Below are 14722 nucleotides of genomic sequence, written 5' to 3' on the forward strand. Positions count from 1 at the left end.
AGGGATTAGAAATAAGCATTATGTTTCCAAGACTGTATCTCATTGCAAAATTACATACTGATATAATTCCTACTTGGTAAACAATTGCCTGGAGTCAGTAGGTTTATACCCATTTCAAAATGTATACGAATTAATGTCCCACAATCCAAAAACATACTAAAAAAGAGAATAAAAACTGAAAAAACACCTTTGAGAATTATACATGGAATTTGTATGTTATTTTATCCTGTTCAAGTGTTGTTAGGATATTTAATATGTGTCATATTCTGAAGACAATAACAATACACATACACAACATTATTTTCTTTGTGTGCGAATAAACAGATTTTAAAGTGTATGTAAACCCTAACAATGAATTTTTATTATTTGCAACCTTTTGGTCTGCATTGAAAATGCTTTGTTATATTTGTGCCATAGGTGCAACAATTTAAAAAAAAAAAATACACGTTGACCCTTTCACAAATCCAGTGGACATCTTCCTGTAGTTAATTGATATCACAGACATTATTATCACTTGAGCTCTCTCTATGGATTACAGCACACTCCCTGTGAGTGGAGACTATGACATATTCTGTAATCCAAACGCACCTCCTGTCCTAGGATGACAACACTGCTCCTCCATAGATATAATACAGAATGTTGTCTCTGTAGGACAGAAAAGATTTTACTGCCAGGATCACTAGGTAAAGAAAGAGGAAAAAAGCCAGAAGAAAGAAATTAATGCAGCTACCACATCTAATGGCTAGTAAGTTGCAAAAAAAAAAACATTTTTTTTGTCCTTGGGTTTAGATACACTTAAATTGAAAATGTGTAATGTTTCTGAAAGGAATCATGTGTTTAACTTACAGTTTATGATTTCCTATTTGCAATCAGTGAGACTTAGAATTTGCTCACAAAGGCTCAGACATAAATTTGGAAGCTATAGAAATAATCTAGGCATATTATTACTGTCTCTGTTGGTAGCTTTCCATGAAAATCCATACATTAGAAGATGCCATAAAGGAATGGTCACATGCACCCACAACGATCTACTACCATAGCTGGAATTTTTCCTTGAATTATTTCTGCATCATCATTAAAAAAAAGCATATTAATAGAAGACATTTTAGCCGGGGAACAGCAAGGCCCACTGGGCCCTCTAGGGTTTGCCTTGTTAATAACATGGCTATGGGGGTACTTTTGCAGATATTCAATACCACATTCTCCAGAACATAAGTTGGCTTTATATCTTTTTGGTGCAATCACCCAATCCCAGCCAAAAGCCTCAAAATCTACTGTTAATGGGTAGCGACAACACATTGTTTCAGATGAATTCTCATCACAGTCATTGCCAACGTTTCTTCTCAATCTTTTCGGCATATCTATGACCTTGACCTCCAAAAATGGATCCTGATGGAAAAAGAGGGCCATATTATTAAAATACTGTAACTCATGATTGCTACAGATATACTAAGATTTAGGCATACACATATGTACACTTTACACAGAAAGAATAAATAGTTGTCGGATATGTAATCAAACATGCAATATTTAGGTTGCTCTTCTTAAAGACCAACTCAAAGCGATAGGCCCAGCTATCCATGAAACATACATATATTTTAAAACTCATTTGAAGTCACAGAAATACATATGCAATCAGATACTAACAAACTCCATTTTGTCCTATCTGAACTTTACAACAGTTGTGCAGCCGCAGGGAGTCTAAATTTGATCGGAAGAAGATTGGCAGACTTTTTTTGGTCATGCCCCTTTGACAGAACTTCTGTAGGATCGGCTGCAGTACTCACAGGCCGAATGTCGACCAGATCCTTTTGAACCGGCTGATGACTCCCAACATTCGGTCTGTGTGTACTAAGCTTTAGGCTAGCCTTCCCTCAGCCCAATTGATCCACACAAGCAGAATGAGAGATCTTCAACGGTTTCCCCCATCCATTCTAAACAACGTGAATGAGCTATTGTTTTTTAACAGCTTCAGCACCCTTGGCTGCCTTAATACCCACAATTTTCCACTTAACTCATTTGTTTTTTTTAATTTGCTTTTGTTTAGCTGGATGGTGCCAAAATTCAATCTGTGTATGGTTAGCTGTGACCTAGAGGAGTCTTTTTTTAAAAGACCTGGTTAGCACACCTACTCCATTTTTCTGCAATATACATATATATATTTACAAAATGGGACGTTCAATGTACACAAAACTTATTAAAACAATAATTTATTATTTGTCTTTATTAACCGTTTTACCTCATTAAACTTATATAAGTGCATTATAAGGCTGGTAATATTTGTAACTTGACCGCTTAAAGACTAAGGGCCCTTTCACATGGGCGATCCGATCAGATCCGCCTGTCAGTTTTTTAGGCGGATCTGATCGGATCCTCCATGCAGCTCAATGGGGCAGCGGATGTCAGCGGAGACACCTCCGCTGACACCTGCTGCCATCCGCATCCGATCCTGTCCGTGAAATCTGGACGGATGGAAACCCTATTTTTCCATCCGTTCAGTGATCGGATCGGATGAGAGCGGACAGGCGGTCCGCTCTCATCCGATCCCCCATAGAGGGCAGCGGGGGCTGAGACACCTCCCTCTCCGCACTGCAAGTGGAGACGGAGCTGTCATCCGCCGGCTCAGCGGGGATCGCGGATCAATCCCCGCAGAGCAACACGGATCCGCCTACGGAGGCGGACCATGTGAAAGAGGCCCAAGCCTTTTCTGGCACCTTTTGTTTACATGTAACAATTAGTATTTTTTGCTAGAAAATTTCACAGAGCCCTTTAAACATGATATCTTTTTTTAAAGCAGAGGCCCCAGAAAATAGCACAGGGACCACTTTCCACCATTTCCAACTGTGACCTACCACTTGTTTTTTTTAATATATTTACGTTACCCCTATGGGGACAACTGTATTCATGTATATGTTTTGTATGTGATGTGCTTTAATTATGATGTTTATTGTAAGGCATGTATTGTGCATGCTTTTTATCCATTTGATTGAATAAATATGGATTTTATATAACATTTGTGTGGTATATTGTGACCATCCCCTTAAAGGCCTAAAAAACCCAACTTTTTCTCTTCTTTCTGGTTTTGCCCTAGAAAATAAGCTGGTGGGTTTTGCAATTTTTTATGTCACACAGTATTGCGCAGTGGTTTTCAAACGCATTTTTTTGGAAAAAATACACTTTATTGAATTCTAATGCAAAAAAAACCAAAATGCATAACCCAATTTTTGGCAAAATTTAAAAAATTATATTACACTGAGTAAATAGATACTAAATATGTCACACTTTAAAATTGCGCACTGCCATGAAACTGCGACAAACGACATACGTTTTACTATCCATAGTCAATGCTTTAAAAGCCTTTACAGGGTTTATATTTACACAGGAGGTCTGGTGCTAGAATTACTGCCCATGATCTGACGTTCGTGGTGATACCTCACATGTGTTGAACAATTGCTGTTTGCTTGCATGCATGACTGAAGCATGTGCTCGTCTTTGCCTGCAAGAAGGGGGGGGGGGGGTACTTTTTTTTTTTTTTAATTATTTATCTTTTAATTTTGGTTTTTACACTGTTGCTTTAAAAAAATGTTTTTTTTTACTTTTATTGTTGTCACAGGGAATGTAAACATGCCTTGTGACAGCAATAGGCATGTAACAGGTGCTATTTATAAAGAGATCTGGGGTCTATAAGACCCCAGATCCCTCATCTGCCCTTTAAAGCATTTTATTACACCAAGATCAGTGTGATCCAATACTTTTGATTTTTAAAAATGTCGCCGTTTACATCCGGGTAACCTGAAAGAGATGTAAAATCATTGCTTCCAGGTTACTATATCAGGGAGCCCAACAAATCCAATATGGTTTTTGCGGGACTCTATGATCAGCTGGTGGACACGTGTGGCTTGTCAATTGGGACTCCTGGTGGGACCTGAGATCCCGGTACAGCCACGGGAGGCGTCAGCGGGGAGGGACGTCCCCTCGCACTGCTTGTAAAAGAAATCCAGCAGCTAGTTAGCCACTAGGATTGTTTGCAGCTGTGGGCATGATCCTGGTATAACTCCTTAAACTCCAGCAACGCACGGGTACGGGGTGGGGGGATTTGGGGGAAGGGCTCCCTGCCAGTAGAATACATTGATTATTGCTAGTGGCTATAACAGTAAAATACATGTAAAATATGGCAGGCTGGTTGTACCAAAATTAATTGATCAATCAACTTGGGTACATTCAGCATGCCCATCCATGGTTTGAATCTCGGCTGGTTCCTGCTGAAGTCTAGAGGGAATCCACATCTAAAATTTGAGAAACCCATGAGAGTGAGATACCATACTTAGGCTAAGGTAGGCAAATGGAGCCTAAACTGTTTGGTATACCTTTTTTTTACTGAATGACACTGTGTAGACACTGTATTGTTGTGAATAACTGTGATTGGCCACATCTAATCACATGGCATAAATGGGCTGTGATTGGCCTTGTCTGTACCATGTAATCACTGTGATCACTGTGCCCGAAGGGGCCGTACGAGGCACATTCTTGGGAGGACCCCATATGACATCCTCCCAGAACAATAGGGTTCCCGTTGACCGTCATTTTACAATGGCGTGGGCAGGAAGCAGGTAAAGGGAATAAATTGTTTTTGCATGGAAGTTCCTTTAACTCACAGTCTGTTATTTATTTATGTATTTATTTTTTTTTGCTTCTTTTTAGTCAGGTAAATATGATATCAATATATCTGAAAAAAATTAAAAATATGTACTACAGTATATATTTCATATTTACCACTTGTAGCCAGGAGGAGATTAACACAAGCCTACTACCTCTGGGTTTCATAAGGCTAATTTAAAACCTTGTTGCAAATAGCCTTTAATAGCTGGGCAATGACTGGGCAATCAGTGACATTCGATACATTAGACTTTGTGTGCTCTCACCCGCCTGAAGCCAAAAATGAGTTCCTTAATAATAGGAACCAACACTGACCTTGTCAGGAGACTACTCACTCCCCTTGTTTCAAAGCATGACACATCAACTGAGAGTGTACACTCCATGCTACTCAAAAAATAGCAGCACCTTGTTCAGGAACAGAAAGCCCCTGCTGAAGGAATGGGGAAGTTGTGGTGACTAGACAGAGATGAGAAGATACTTCAGCCAGGAAGGAGTCTATTCCACATTATCACAGCTCTTACTGTGAAGAAACCTTTCCTTATTTGGAGATGAAATCTTTTTTCTGCTAGACATAAAGAGTGCCCCCTTGTCCTCTGTAAAGACCTTAAAGTGAATAATGCAACACCAAGCTCACTATATAGACCCCTTATGTATTTATACATGTTGATCATATCCCCCCTTAAGCTCCTTCTCAAGAGGGAATACATTCAGTTCCTCTAATCTTTCCTCATAGCTGAGCTCCTCCATGCCTCTTATCAGTTTGGTTGCCCTTCTCTGCACTTTCTCCAGTTCCCCAATATTTTTTTTGTAAACTGGTGCCCAAAACTGAACTGCTTATTCCAGATGAGGTTTTACTATTGATTTGTACAGGGGCAAATTGCTACCCCTCTCTCTGGAGTCCATCCATACCCCTCCTAATACAAGAAATAACTTTGCTCGCTTTGGAAACGCTTGGCATTGCATGCTATTATTAAGCTTATGATCCACCACAACCCCCAAAACCTTCCCCACTATGGATTCTCCCTAGTATAGGTGGTCTACTGAAGAGGCACCTCAGATGATTCTGAAGATAAATTACAACTGTTATTGCCAGGCAAGAATATGTATACTATGCTGACTGTTCTGCATTATATTCATAGTCACCTAGGGCCCGAAAAAAAAAAAAATGTCAAACTAGTGAGACACCACTGCTTTTGACACTTCATGCGGGCTGAAATTGAAGGTTACTGTCACTCTTGCATATGATGCATACAGATGAAGACTTTACCCAGCAGAAATGCCCCAATGGGTCATCTTCAAAGTCAAGGACCAATGGAATTAGTCTGCATTGACATTCAGTGTCTGGAACCTGATTCGAGTGGACAGGGAAATGTCCTGGTGGGGACCAAGCACTTTACCCAGTATGCCCAAGCATTCCCAGCTAAAGACCAGCAAACATTTATTGTGGCCAAAGTTCTGGTAGAGAAGTTCTTCATCCACTATGGCCTGCCTCAATGGATACACTCTGACCAAGAGAGAGACTTTTAGGCATTCAGAAGTCCAGAACAACTCCTTTCCATCTGCAATGAGAATCACAGCTAGAATGATTCAATCACACTCTTTTAGATATGCTCTGGATGCTTTCTGAAAAGAAACAGCAATGGAGCCAGCATATTTCAGTAGTCGTACATGCCTGTAACAGTACAGAGAACAATGCCACAGGGTACGCCCCCTATATGCTCATGTTTGGGAGGGAGGCCCAACTGCTAGTCGACCAGCATTTGGTACATTCTCCGACCAATCTTAGATGACCTCCCATAGAGGATATGTGGACTGCTTAAGGAAAAATCTGAGAACTGCATACGAGAAAGCCCAGGCTGCCTCAGATACCTGGGGGCAGCGAAACAAAAGATCTGAAACAAAACTTTGATCTGAAATAGAGTACTGCTGAGAAATCTGGGTGTTCCTGGGAAGCATAAGCTAGCTGACCAGTGGAAGTCCCAGCCCTATGCCATCTGTAGGCAGCTGCCTGGATTGCCGGTATACCATATTCACCCAGAAGGAGAACAGGTTCTTTAAAGACTTCCAGCCTCCCTTAATGCAGTAAACCAAGAGACTTCTCAGCCATCCATAGATTTAGAAGAGGAACCAGCTAGGGAAGAGCCCTCCGAGCAGAAAGAACAAAGGGCAATGGAACTATTCAGCATTCTAAAAGACTGAGGTAAATTACCTTAGTTGAAAGTTCTGAGGAAGGTATTTTCACTACTCAAAGGACTCACAGAGCACCAACCCTTCCCACTACATATTTAGTGGATGGTGACTCAAACCTACCCTCTAGGTGGGCTATTAATTCCTTATGGACAAGATAACCTTGATCCTTCTGGCAAATTATGGGAGGTTCCTCTGTCAAATTCATATATCAATGAGAATGACCAGGGTTTTTTGTAAATGGCAATTTAAGTTTGTTTTTATTTGTTCAATAAAGTTAATTTAAAGTTGTGGATGTTATATGCTAATGGACACTGCCCCTTCTTTGGGGACCAAATATTTCTGACTGGGGGAGTGTGTAGCCAGTTGATTTGCTAAGAATGAGAGTGAGAAAAACACTGGCTGCAGCACTGACCTGGTTAACAGCTATTTCAGCAACAGGAAGGGACTGCTGAGCAGGAAAATGTTAATAAGCTGAATAAGGCAACAATACGCTGTGGGAACCGTACTCTACAGGAGAGGAGAGACTCTACTGTGTAATCAATAGCTTTTGAACTACATTCCCCAGAGAAGATTTTGTCAGGAGGAGGGGAAAGAGCAGCACTTTCCTAGGTCGTCCAGGGCACATCTTTCTCTTGCCATAAGGGAGACTGGGGAATACATATCACTGTTCATTGTGCACCACCATTGCTGTATATTGGTGGCCTGAGCGGGATCCAGAGTGCTGAATTGAGGGTGCCAACAGACAGTCATCTGGGTGCAGAGCAGAGAGTGGACTAATTGCTGTGTGTGCCTGAATGTTGAACTGCAATATTTTTGGGACTGATGAGCTGCTGCTCTGGGGATTTACTATCTTCTGCGAGAGAGATTGAGCCCTTTATAAACTGACCAAACAGCCATCTAGTCACCTTATTGCTGCCTGCAGGCTTGACTGAGACTATTATCATCTGCACCACCGGTACAACTGGGCCCCAGTGCTAGCCCACTGAAGTGGTAGAACTAAGGACTGTCCCTAGTTCTACCACTAGCTGCTAAACAGAGATCTTTACCGATTGATTATGCTAAGAGGTACCTCTCAGGAAACATTGCACCATATCCTAGCCATTCTCCTACAGTACACTCTAGACTCGGTATAGTATTATTATTCATGTTGCAATTAGTGCTTTTATGCACTGTTTATTGTTGCATTTGCTGATTCATGAGCTAATCCTGTGGTAACCTGTACCAATACATTTATGTTAATTCACCACTAAATGGTCTTTTCTCTATTTCCTGGTACTAATTTACAGCTGAGTTAAAGGCAGCCCTCAAAATTTCCACTCGCCTGGTCGCATTTGGCGAGTGGAATTTATTTAAATGCGAGTGTTGCAGCTTGGCTCAGGTGGTTGCCGGTCCGCTCGGCTCGGCTCGGCTAGGGTGGGGGGCGGTTCTGCTCGGCTTTAGACAAGCCGCAGGAGCTGCCTCCCTAGTCATCTCTATGGAGGGCTGTGAGCCACGCTGCACGCTGGGAAATGTAGTTTCCAGCACAGCCCCATGGATTCTCTGCTCACTGACATTCCGGACTTGAGGCGGCAAAAAAGATGCGTGTCCCAGGGCAGCGAGGAGGAGGAGGAAGAAGAGTTGGCAGCAAGTGAGACTTCAAGGTAACAGCCTTCTGGGTAGAAGTTTGTGCAGGGACAAGGGAGTAAGGGTCGGGGAGGGGGGAAAGTAAACAGAGGAGTCTGGGTCTGGCCATGCCTGCACACAGAGGAGAGGGAGGGAATGGGGGGGGGGAGCATCCATCTCCACAGTACCTGCACCATCTCTGCAGTCTCTGACTGTCTCCTGTGCCATCTCTCCAGTCTGTCTGCTGTGCCATCTCTCCAGTCTGTCTGCTGTGCCATCTCTCCAGTCTCTGTCTCCTTTGCCATCTCTCCAGTCTCTGTCTCCTGTGCCATCTCTCCAGTCTCTGTCTCCTGTGCCATCTCTCCAGTCTGTCTCCTGTGCCATCTCTCCAGTCTGTCTCCTGTGCCATCTCTCCAGTCTGTCTCCTGTGCCATCTCTCCAGTCTGTCTCCTGTGCCATCTCTCCAGTCTCTGTCTCCTGTGCCATCTCTCCAGTCTCTGTCTCCTGTGCCATCTCTCCAGTCTGTCTCCTGTGCCATCTCTCCAGTCTGTCTCCTGTGCCATCTCTCCAGTCTGTCTCCTGTGCCATCTCTCCAGTCTGTCTGCTGTGCCATCTCTCCAGTCTCTGTCTCCTGTGCCATCTCTCCAGTCTGTCTGCTGTGCCATCTCTCCAGTCTGTCTCCTTTGCCATCTCTCCAGTCTCTGTCTCCTGTGCCATCTCTCCAGTCTCTGTCTCCTGTGCCATCTCTCCAGTCTCTGTCTCCTGTGCCATCTCTCCAGTCTGTCTGCTGTGCCACCTCTCCAGTCTGTCTCCTGTGCCATCTCTCCAGTCTCTGTCTCCTGTGCCATCTCTCCAGTCTGTCTGCTGTGCCATCTCTCCAGTCTGTCTGCTGTGCCATCTCTCCAGTCTCTGTCTCCTTTGCCATCTCTCCAGTCTCTGTCTCCTGTGCCATCTCTCCAGTCTCTGTCTCCTGTGCCATCTCTCCAGTCTGTCTCCTGTGCCATCTCTCCAGTCTGTCTCCTGTGCCATCTCTCCAGTCTGTCTCCTGTGCCATCTCTCCAGTCTGTCTCCTGTGCCATCTCTCCAGTCTCTGTCTCCTGTGCCATCTCTCCAGTCTGTCTCCTGTGCCATCTCTCCAGTCTCTGTCTCCTGTGCCATCTCTCCAGTCTGTCTCCTGTGCCATCTCTCCAGTCTGTCTCCTGTGCCATCTCTCCAGTCTGTCTCCTGTGCCATCTCTCCAGTCTGTCTGCTGTGCCATCTCTCCAGTCTCTGTCTCCTGTGCCATCTCTCCAGTCTGTCTGCTGTGCCATCTCTCCAGTCTGTCTCCTTTGCCATCTCTCCAGTCTCTGTCTCCTGTGCCATCTCTCCAGTCTCTGTCTCCTGTGCCATCTCTCCAGTCTCTGTCTCCTGTGCCATCTCTCCAGTCTGTCTGCTGTGCCACCTCTCCAGTCTGTCTCCTGTGCCATCTCTCCAGTCTCTGTCTCCTGTGCCATCTCTCCAGTCTGTCTCCTGTGCCATCTCTCCAGTCTCTGTCCTGTGCCATCTCTCCAGTCTGTCTCCTGTGCCATCTCTCCAGTCTGTCTCCTGTGCCATCTCTCCAGTCTGTCTGCTGTGCCATCTCTCCAGTCTCTGTCTCCTGTGCCATCTCTCCAGTCTGTCTGCTGTGCCATCTCTCCAGTCTGTCTCCTTTGCCATCTCTCCAGTCTCTGTCTCCTGTGCCATCTCTCCAGTCTCTGTCTCCTGTGCCATCTCACCAGTCTCTGTCTCCTGTGCCATCTCTCCAGTCTGTCTGCTGTGCCACCTCTCCAGTCTGTCTCCTGTGCCATCTCTCCAGTCTCTGTCTCCTGTGCCATCTCTCCAGTCTGTCTCCTGTGCCATCTCTCCAGTCTCTGTCCTGTGCCATCTCTCCAGTCTGTCTCCTGTGCCATCTCTCCAGTCTCTGTCTCCTGTGCCATCTCTCCAGTCTCTGTCTCCTGTGCCATCTCTCCAGTCTGTCTCCTGTGCCATCTCTCCAGTCTGTCTCCTGTGCCATCTCTCCAGTCTGTCTGCTGTGCCATCTCTCCAGTCTCTGTCTCCTGTGCCATCTCTCCAGTCTCTGTCTCCTGTGCCATCTCTCCAGTCTGTCTCCTGTGCCATCTCTCCAGTCTGTCTCCTGTGCCATCTCTCCAGTCTCTGTCTCCTGTGCCATCTCTCCAGTCTGTCTCCTGTGCCATCTCTCCAGTCTGTCTCCTGTGCCATCTCTCCAGTCTCTGTCTCCTGTGCCATCTCTCCAGTCTCTGTCTCCTGTGCCATCTCTCCAGTCTCTGTCTCCTGTGCCATCTCTCCAGTCTCTGTCTCCTGTGCCATCTCTCCAGTCTCTGTCTCCTGTGCCATCTCTCCAGTCTCTGTCTCCTGTGCCATCTCTCCAGTCTGTCTCCTGTGCCATCTCTCCAGTCTGTCTCCTGTGCCATCTCTCCAGTCTCTGTCTCCTGTGCCATCTCTCCAGTCTCTGTCTCCTGTGCCATCTCTCCAGTCTCTGTCTCCTGTGCCATCTCTCCAGTCTGTCTCCTGTGCCATCTCTCCAGTCTGTCTCCTGTGCCATCTCTCCAGTCTCTGTCTCCTGTGCCATCTCTCCAGTCTTTGTCTCCTGTGCCATTTCTCCAGTCTCTGTCTCCTGTGCCATCTCTCCAGTCTCTGTCTCCTGTGCCATCTCTCCAGTCTCTGTCTCCTGTGCCATCTCTCCAGTCTGTCTCCTGTGCCATCTCTCCAGTCTGTCTCCTGTGCCATCTCTTCAGTCTCTGTCTCCTGTGCCATCTCTCCAGTCTTTGTCTCCTGTGCCATCTCTCCAGTCTCTGTCTCCTGTGCCATCTCTCCAGTCTGTCTCCTGTGCCATCTCTCCAGTCTGTCTCCTGTGCCATCTCTCCAGTCTCTGTCTCCTGTGCCATCTCTCCAGTCTGTCTCCTGTGCCATCTCTCCAGTCTCTGTCTCCTGTGCCATCTCTCCAGTCTGTCTCCTGTGCCATCTCTCCAGTCTCTGTCTCCTGTGCCATCTCTCCAGTCTGTCTCCTGTGCCATCTCTCCAGTCTGTCTCATGTGCCATCTCTCCAGTCTCTGTCTCCTGTGCCATCTCTCCAGTCTCTGTCTCCTGTGCCATCTCTCCAGTCTCTGTCTCCTGTGCCATCTCTCCAGTCTCTGTCTCCTGAGCCATCTCTCCAGTCTCTGTCTCCTGTGCCATCTCTCCAGTCTCTGTCTGCTGTGCCATCTCTCCAGTCTCTGTCTGCTGTGCCATCTCTCCAGTCTCTGTCTCCTGTGCCATCTCTCCAGTCTGTCTCCTGTGCCATCTCTCCAGTCTCTGTCTTCTTTGCCATCTCTCCAGTCTCTGTCTCCTTTGCCATCTCTCCAGTCTCTGTCTCCTTTGCCATCTCTTCAGTCTCTGTCTCCTGTGCCATCTCTCCAGTCTATGACCCTCTCCTGTACCATGTCTGCTGTCTCTCTGGCTGTCTCCTGTACCATGTCTGCAGTCTTTCTGGCAGTCTCCTGTACTATGTATAATCTAAATAAAATATGATCATTTATGAGGGTGTGTTTAGGGGCGGAATTAGGGTCAGGCCAGGGTAAGGGCAACTGGTGGCAAGTAACTCTTAAGGCCTGGCTAGTAGCCCAGGATTTGAAATTTTGAGCCCTGTTAAAGGTATCTATTTCATGTTCTTAAAAGTGCTTGCAGTAACTTTCATTCAACCAGGTGTGTCAGAAAGTCTGAGGTTGTACTTGGAATCATGGCACAGAATACAGAACTCAAATTGCCAAGCATGTTAGCACTACATTAAAATGCGGCTGGAAAGAAAAGATCAGCATCTATGGGAATGGGAGCAACAAAAACAGAATAAGTATTGATGAACTGCTTGTAGTAGTTAGGAAATCCTAGATAGCATTGTGTAGCTTTAGGAGTGCTGGGCAGGGGTCATTTGTTAATAGCAGCAGCTATTTCAAGACAATATTACCTAGGAAAGGCATCTGCAGGTTCATTTTTTAGCTTAAAGCTGGATACACACTATCCAACTTTTGTGGTTAGATTTCCTTCAGATTTACCTTTTCTACGTAGTGCAAGGACCTGCCAGATTGCATACAAATTGAAAGTGTTTGACCTCATATTATATGGTTTTGGTAAGTCTAAAGGAAAAAGTCTTCAGAAAATCTTATAGTGTGTATGGCCCATTAGCATAAAGTTCCTTTTCATGCAGGAGTTGCAAGCAGACATGACATCTGTGAATTGGCAATTCCAGTGTGAAAATTAATATATTATCTAGGTAGACAACAATACACTCACAGGAGAATGCTCAGAAGATTTTTTTGACAAACTGTTGGAAAACTGCAGGCATATTAGAGTGGCCCAAAGACATCACTAGATATTCCTAGTGACCATCTTCGATATGAAATGTTGTCTTCCACTGATCTCCTCCTTTGATGCAAACAAAGTTGGATATGTCTTGTAGGTCTAGTTATGTGAATATTTAGACTCCACAGAGGTGGTCAAAAAGCTCCTTAATAAGAGGCAGCGATTCCTGACAGAGTTGGCAATAAATCTGTGATAATCGATACAGGGATGGAGAGTACCACTTTCTTTTCTACAAAGAAAGCTGGATACACACTATACAATTGTCTTTAGATTTTTTCCTTTAGAATTACCTAAAACCATATAATATGAGGTCAAACCTAAACACTTTCAATATGTACGCAATCAGGCAGGCCCTTGAACTGCATAGTTGAAGGTATATGAAAAGGAAATTGAACAACAAACGTTGTATAGTGTGTATCCAGCTGAATAATCCTGCTCTAGCAGAAGAAGATTTGTTCTTTTGGAGTTTTTTTGAGATGTATTATGACATGGAGTTGGTTTCAGGAAGACTAATGGGATATACATGACCTCCTAGGGGGAGTAGAACCCAATACCAGGTATTAAGTTGATGACATAATTGTAGGCTTCCAAGAAGACAGTGGTCTTGTTGAGATGCAACTACATATGAATCATGCAACATTTGGAAGAGGGTTATGAAGACTCATCAGCATGCCTCCTCCTAGACTTACTACAGTAAATGTAGGCGTTTCCCAGTCTCTGTGGACATTAATTAATGGGGTGTTTTTTTGTCCACCGTAGATACAAAGGCCTTAGGGATAAAAGTGGGTTTTTCTTATTGGGATAGTCATGAATGGCCAGGTTGTGTAGATTGCTTTCTCGAGAAGACCAAGCAGAAGGTGCAGATGGTTAATGGTGGCACTGGAAAGTTACTGCCATACAGGTGAGAAAGCTTTTCCAGAGCAGACGTCTCTTGGGAGCATTCTTGAAATCAAATGTCTATATGCATGGCCAGGGTGACCAAGTCATCATGCTTTGCCATTTCATCTTTAATATGCTCAGACAAACCCTGCCAGAATTGCCCCATTATTCCAGAAAAATTGGACCACAAAAGTTTGAAACTGGACAGCATGTTGTCCTACTATGGGAAAACCTTTGTAGAGGTGTAGGAAGGAACATACTGTAGAGTAGGCTCAAACAAGCTCATCAAAGATTCTACAGAAGACAGCCAGGAAAACAACAATGTTGTTGGTCACAGAATCACCTTTTTCCCAGAGCGAGAATGCCAAAGTTTCCCCATAGATAAGGGAAATTACAATGGTCACTTTAACGTGGTCTGCAGGAAGTCTGTGACTGTAGCTTGCAGTATACATTACACTGATATTAGGTGGGGGTAACAAGAGAAGCTTTGAGACCACTGACAAGACAGATGTACACACTGTGACATGGCCAATGGTTCAGTAACTGGAGCAAGAGAGGCCTGTACTTGGTCTAAGAGTGTTGATAAAGTGCCAAAATGTCACAACATCTGGACTTGACTGCCTTCCTGAGCATTTTGTCTTCGGAAAAGAAATTAATTTGAATCAGTAGATGGCTGTGGTAGGATTCATTGTTTGAGGAAAATTGTCTTGGGGCCACAAAGAAAGAAATAGTTCAGGAGATTTTGGTAACATACTGTACCAAAGGTTGCATGGGGATGCAGTTGTCTTGGAAGCACTCAGGGCTCACTGGCGTCACAGGCTGCAAGTGAATGCTCTGAGGTCGCAGCATGATACAGGAAGCTCTGGGGTCACTGATTGACACAGGATGCTTAGGACTTGCCAGGTGACACAGGTTCTTACCAAGATCACTGAAGAAACAGGAGTCACTGAAAACATGGGAGCACACAGGGGTCATTGGGGTCTTTGAAGACACAAAAGTCACTTGATACACAGGTGTAAAA

The 14722-nt window shown here is 44.7% G+C and overlaps 1 protein-coding gene across 1 annotated transcript in view; it reads right to left on the reverse strand.

The window, feature by feature from the left end:
- Nucleotides 1-516: 516 nt before the first annotated feature.
- LOC309557581 (growth/differentiation factor 8-like) overlaps nt 517-14722 on the reverse strand; it is a 37111-nt gene continuing 22905 nt past the window's right edge. Inside the window, exon 3 of the mRNA XM_082260370.1 lies at nt 517-1389. Coding sequence (XP_082116496.1) covers nt 1009-1389 — 381 coding nt within the window. The 3' untranslated portion in view covers nt 517-1008. The remainder of the gene's footprint in view (nt 1390-14722) is intronic.

The sequence above is a fragment of the Pelophylax lessonae genome (genome assembly GCF_965119305.1).
Source record: "Pelophylax lessonae genome assembly, chromosome: 6".
Lineage (NCBI taxonomy): Eukaryota > Metazoa > Chordata > Amphibia > Anura > Ranidae > Pelophylax > Pelophylax lessonae.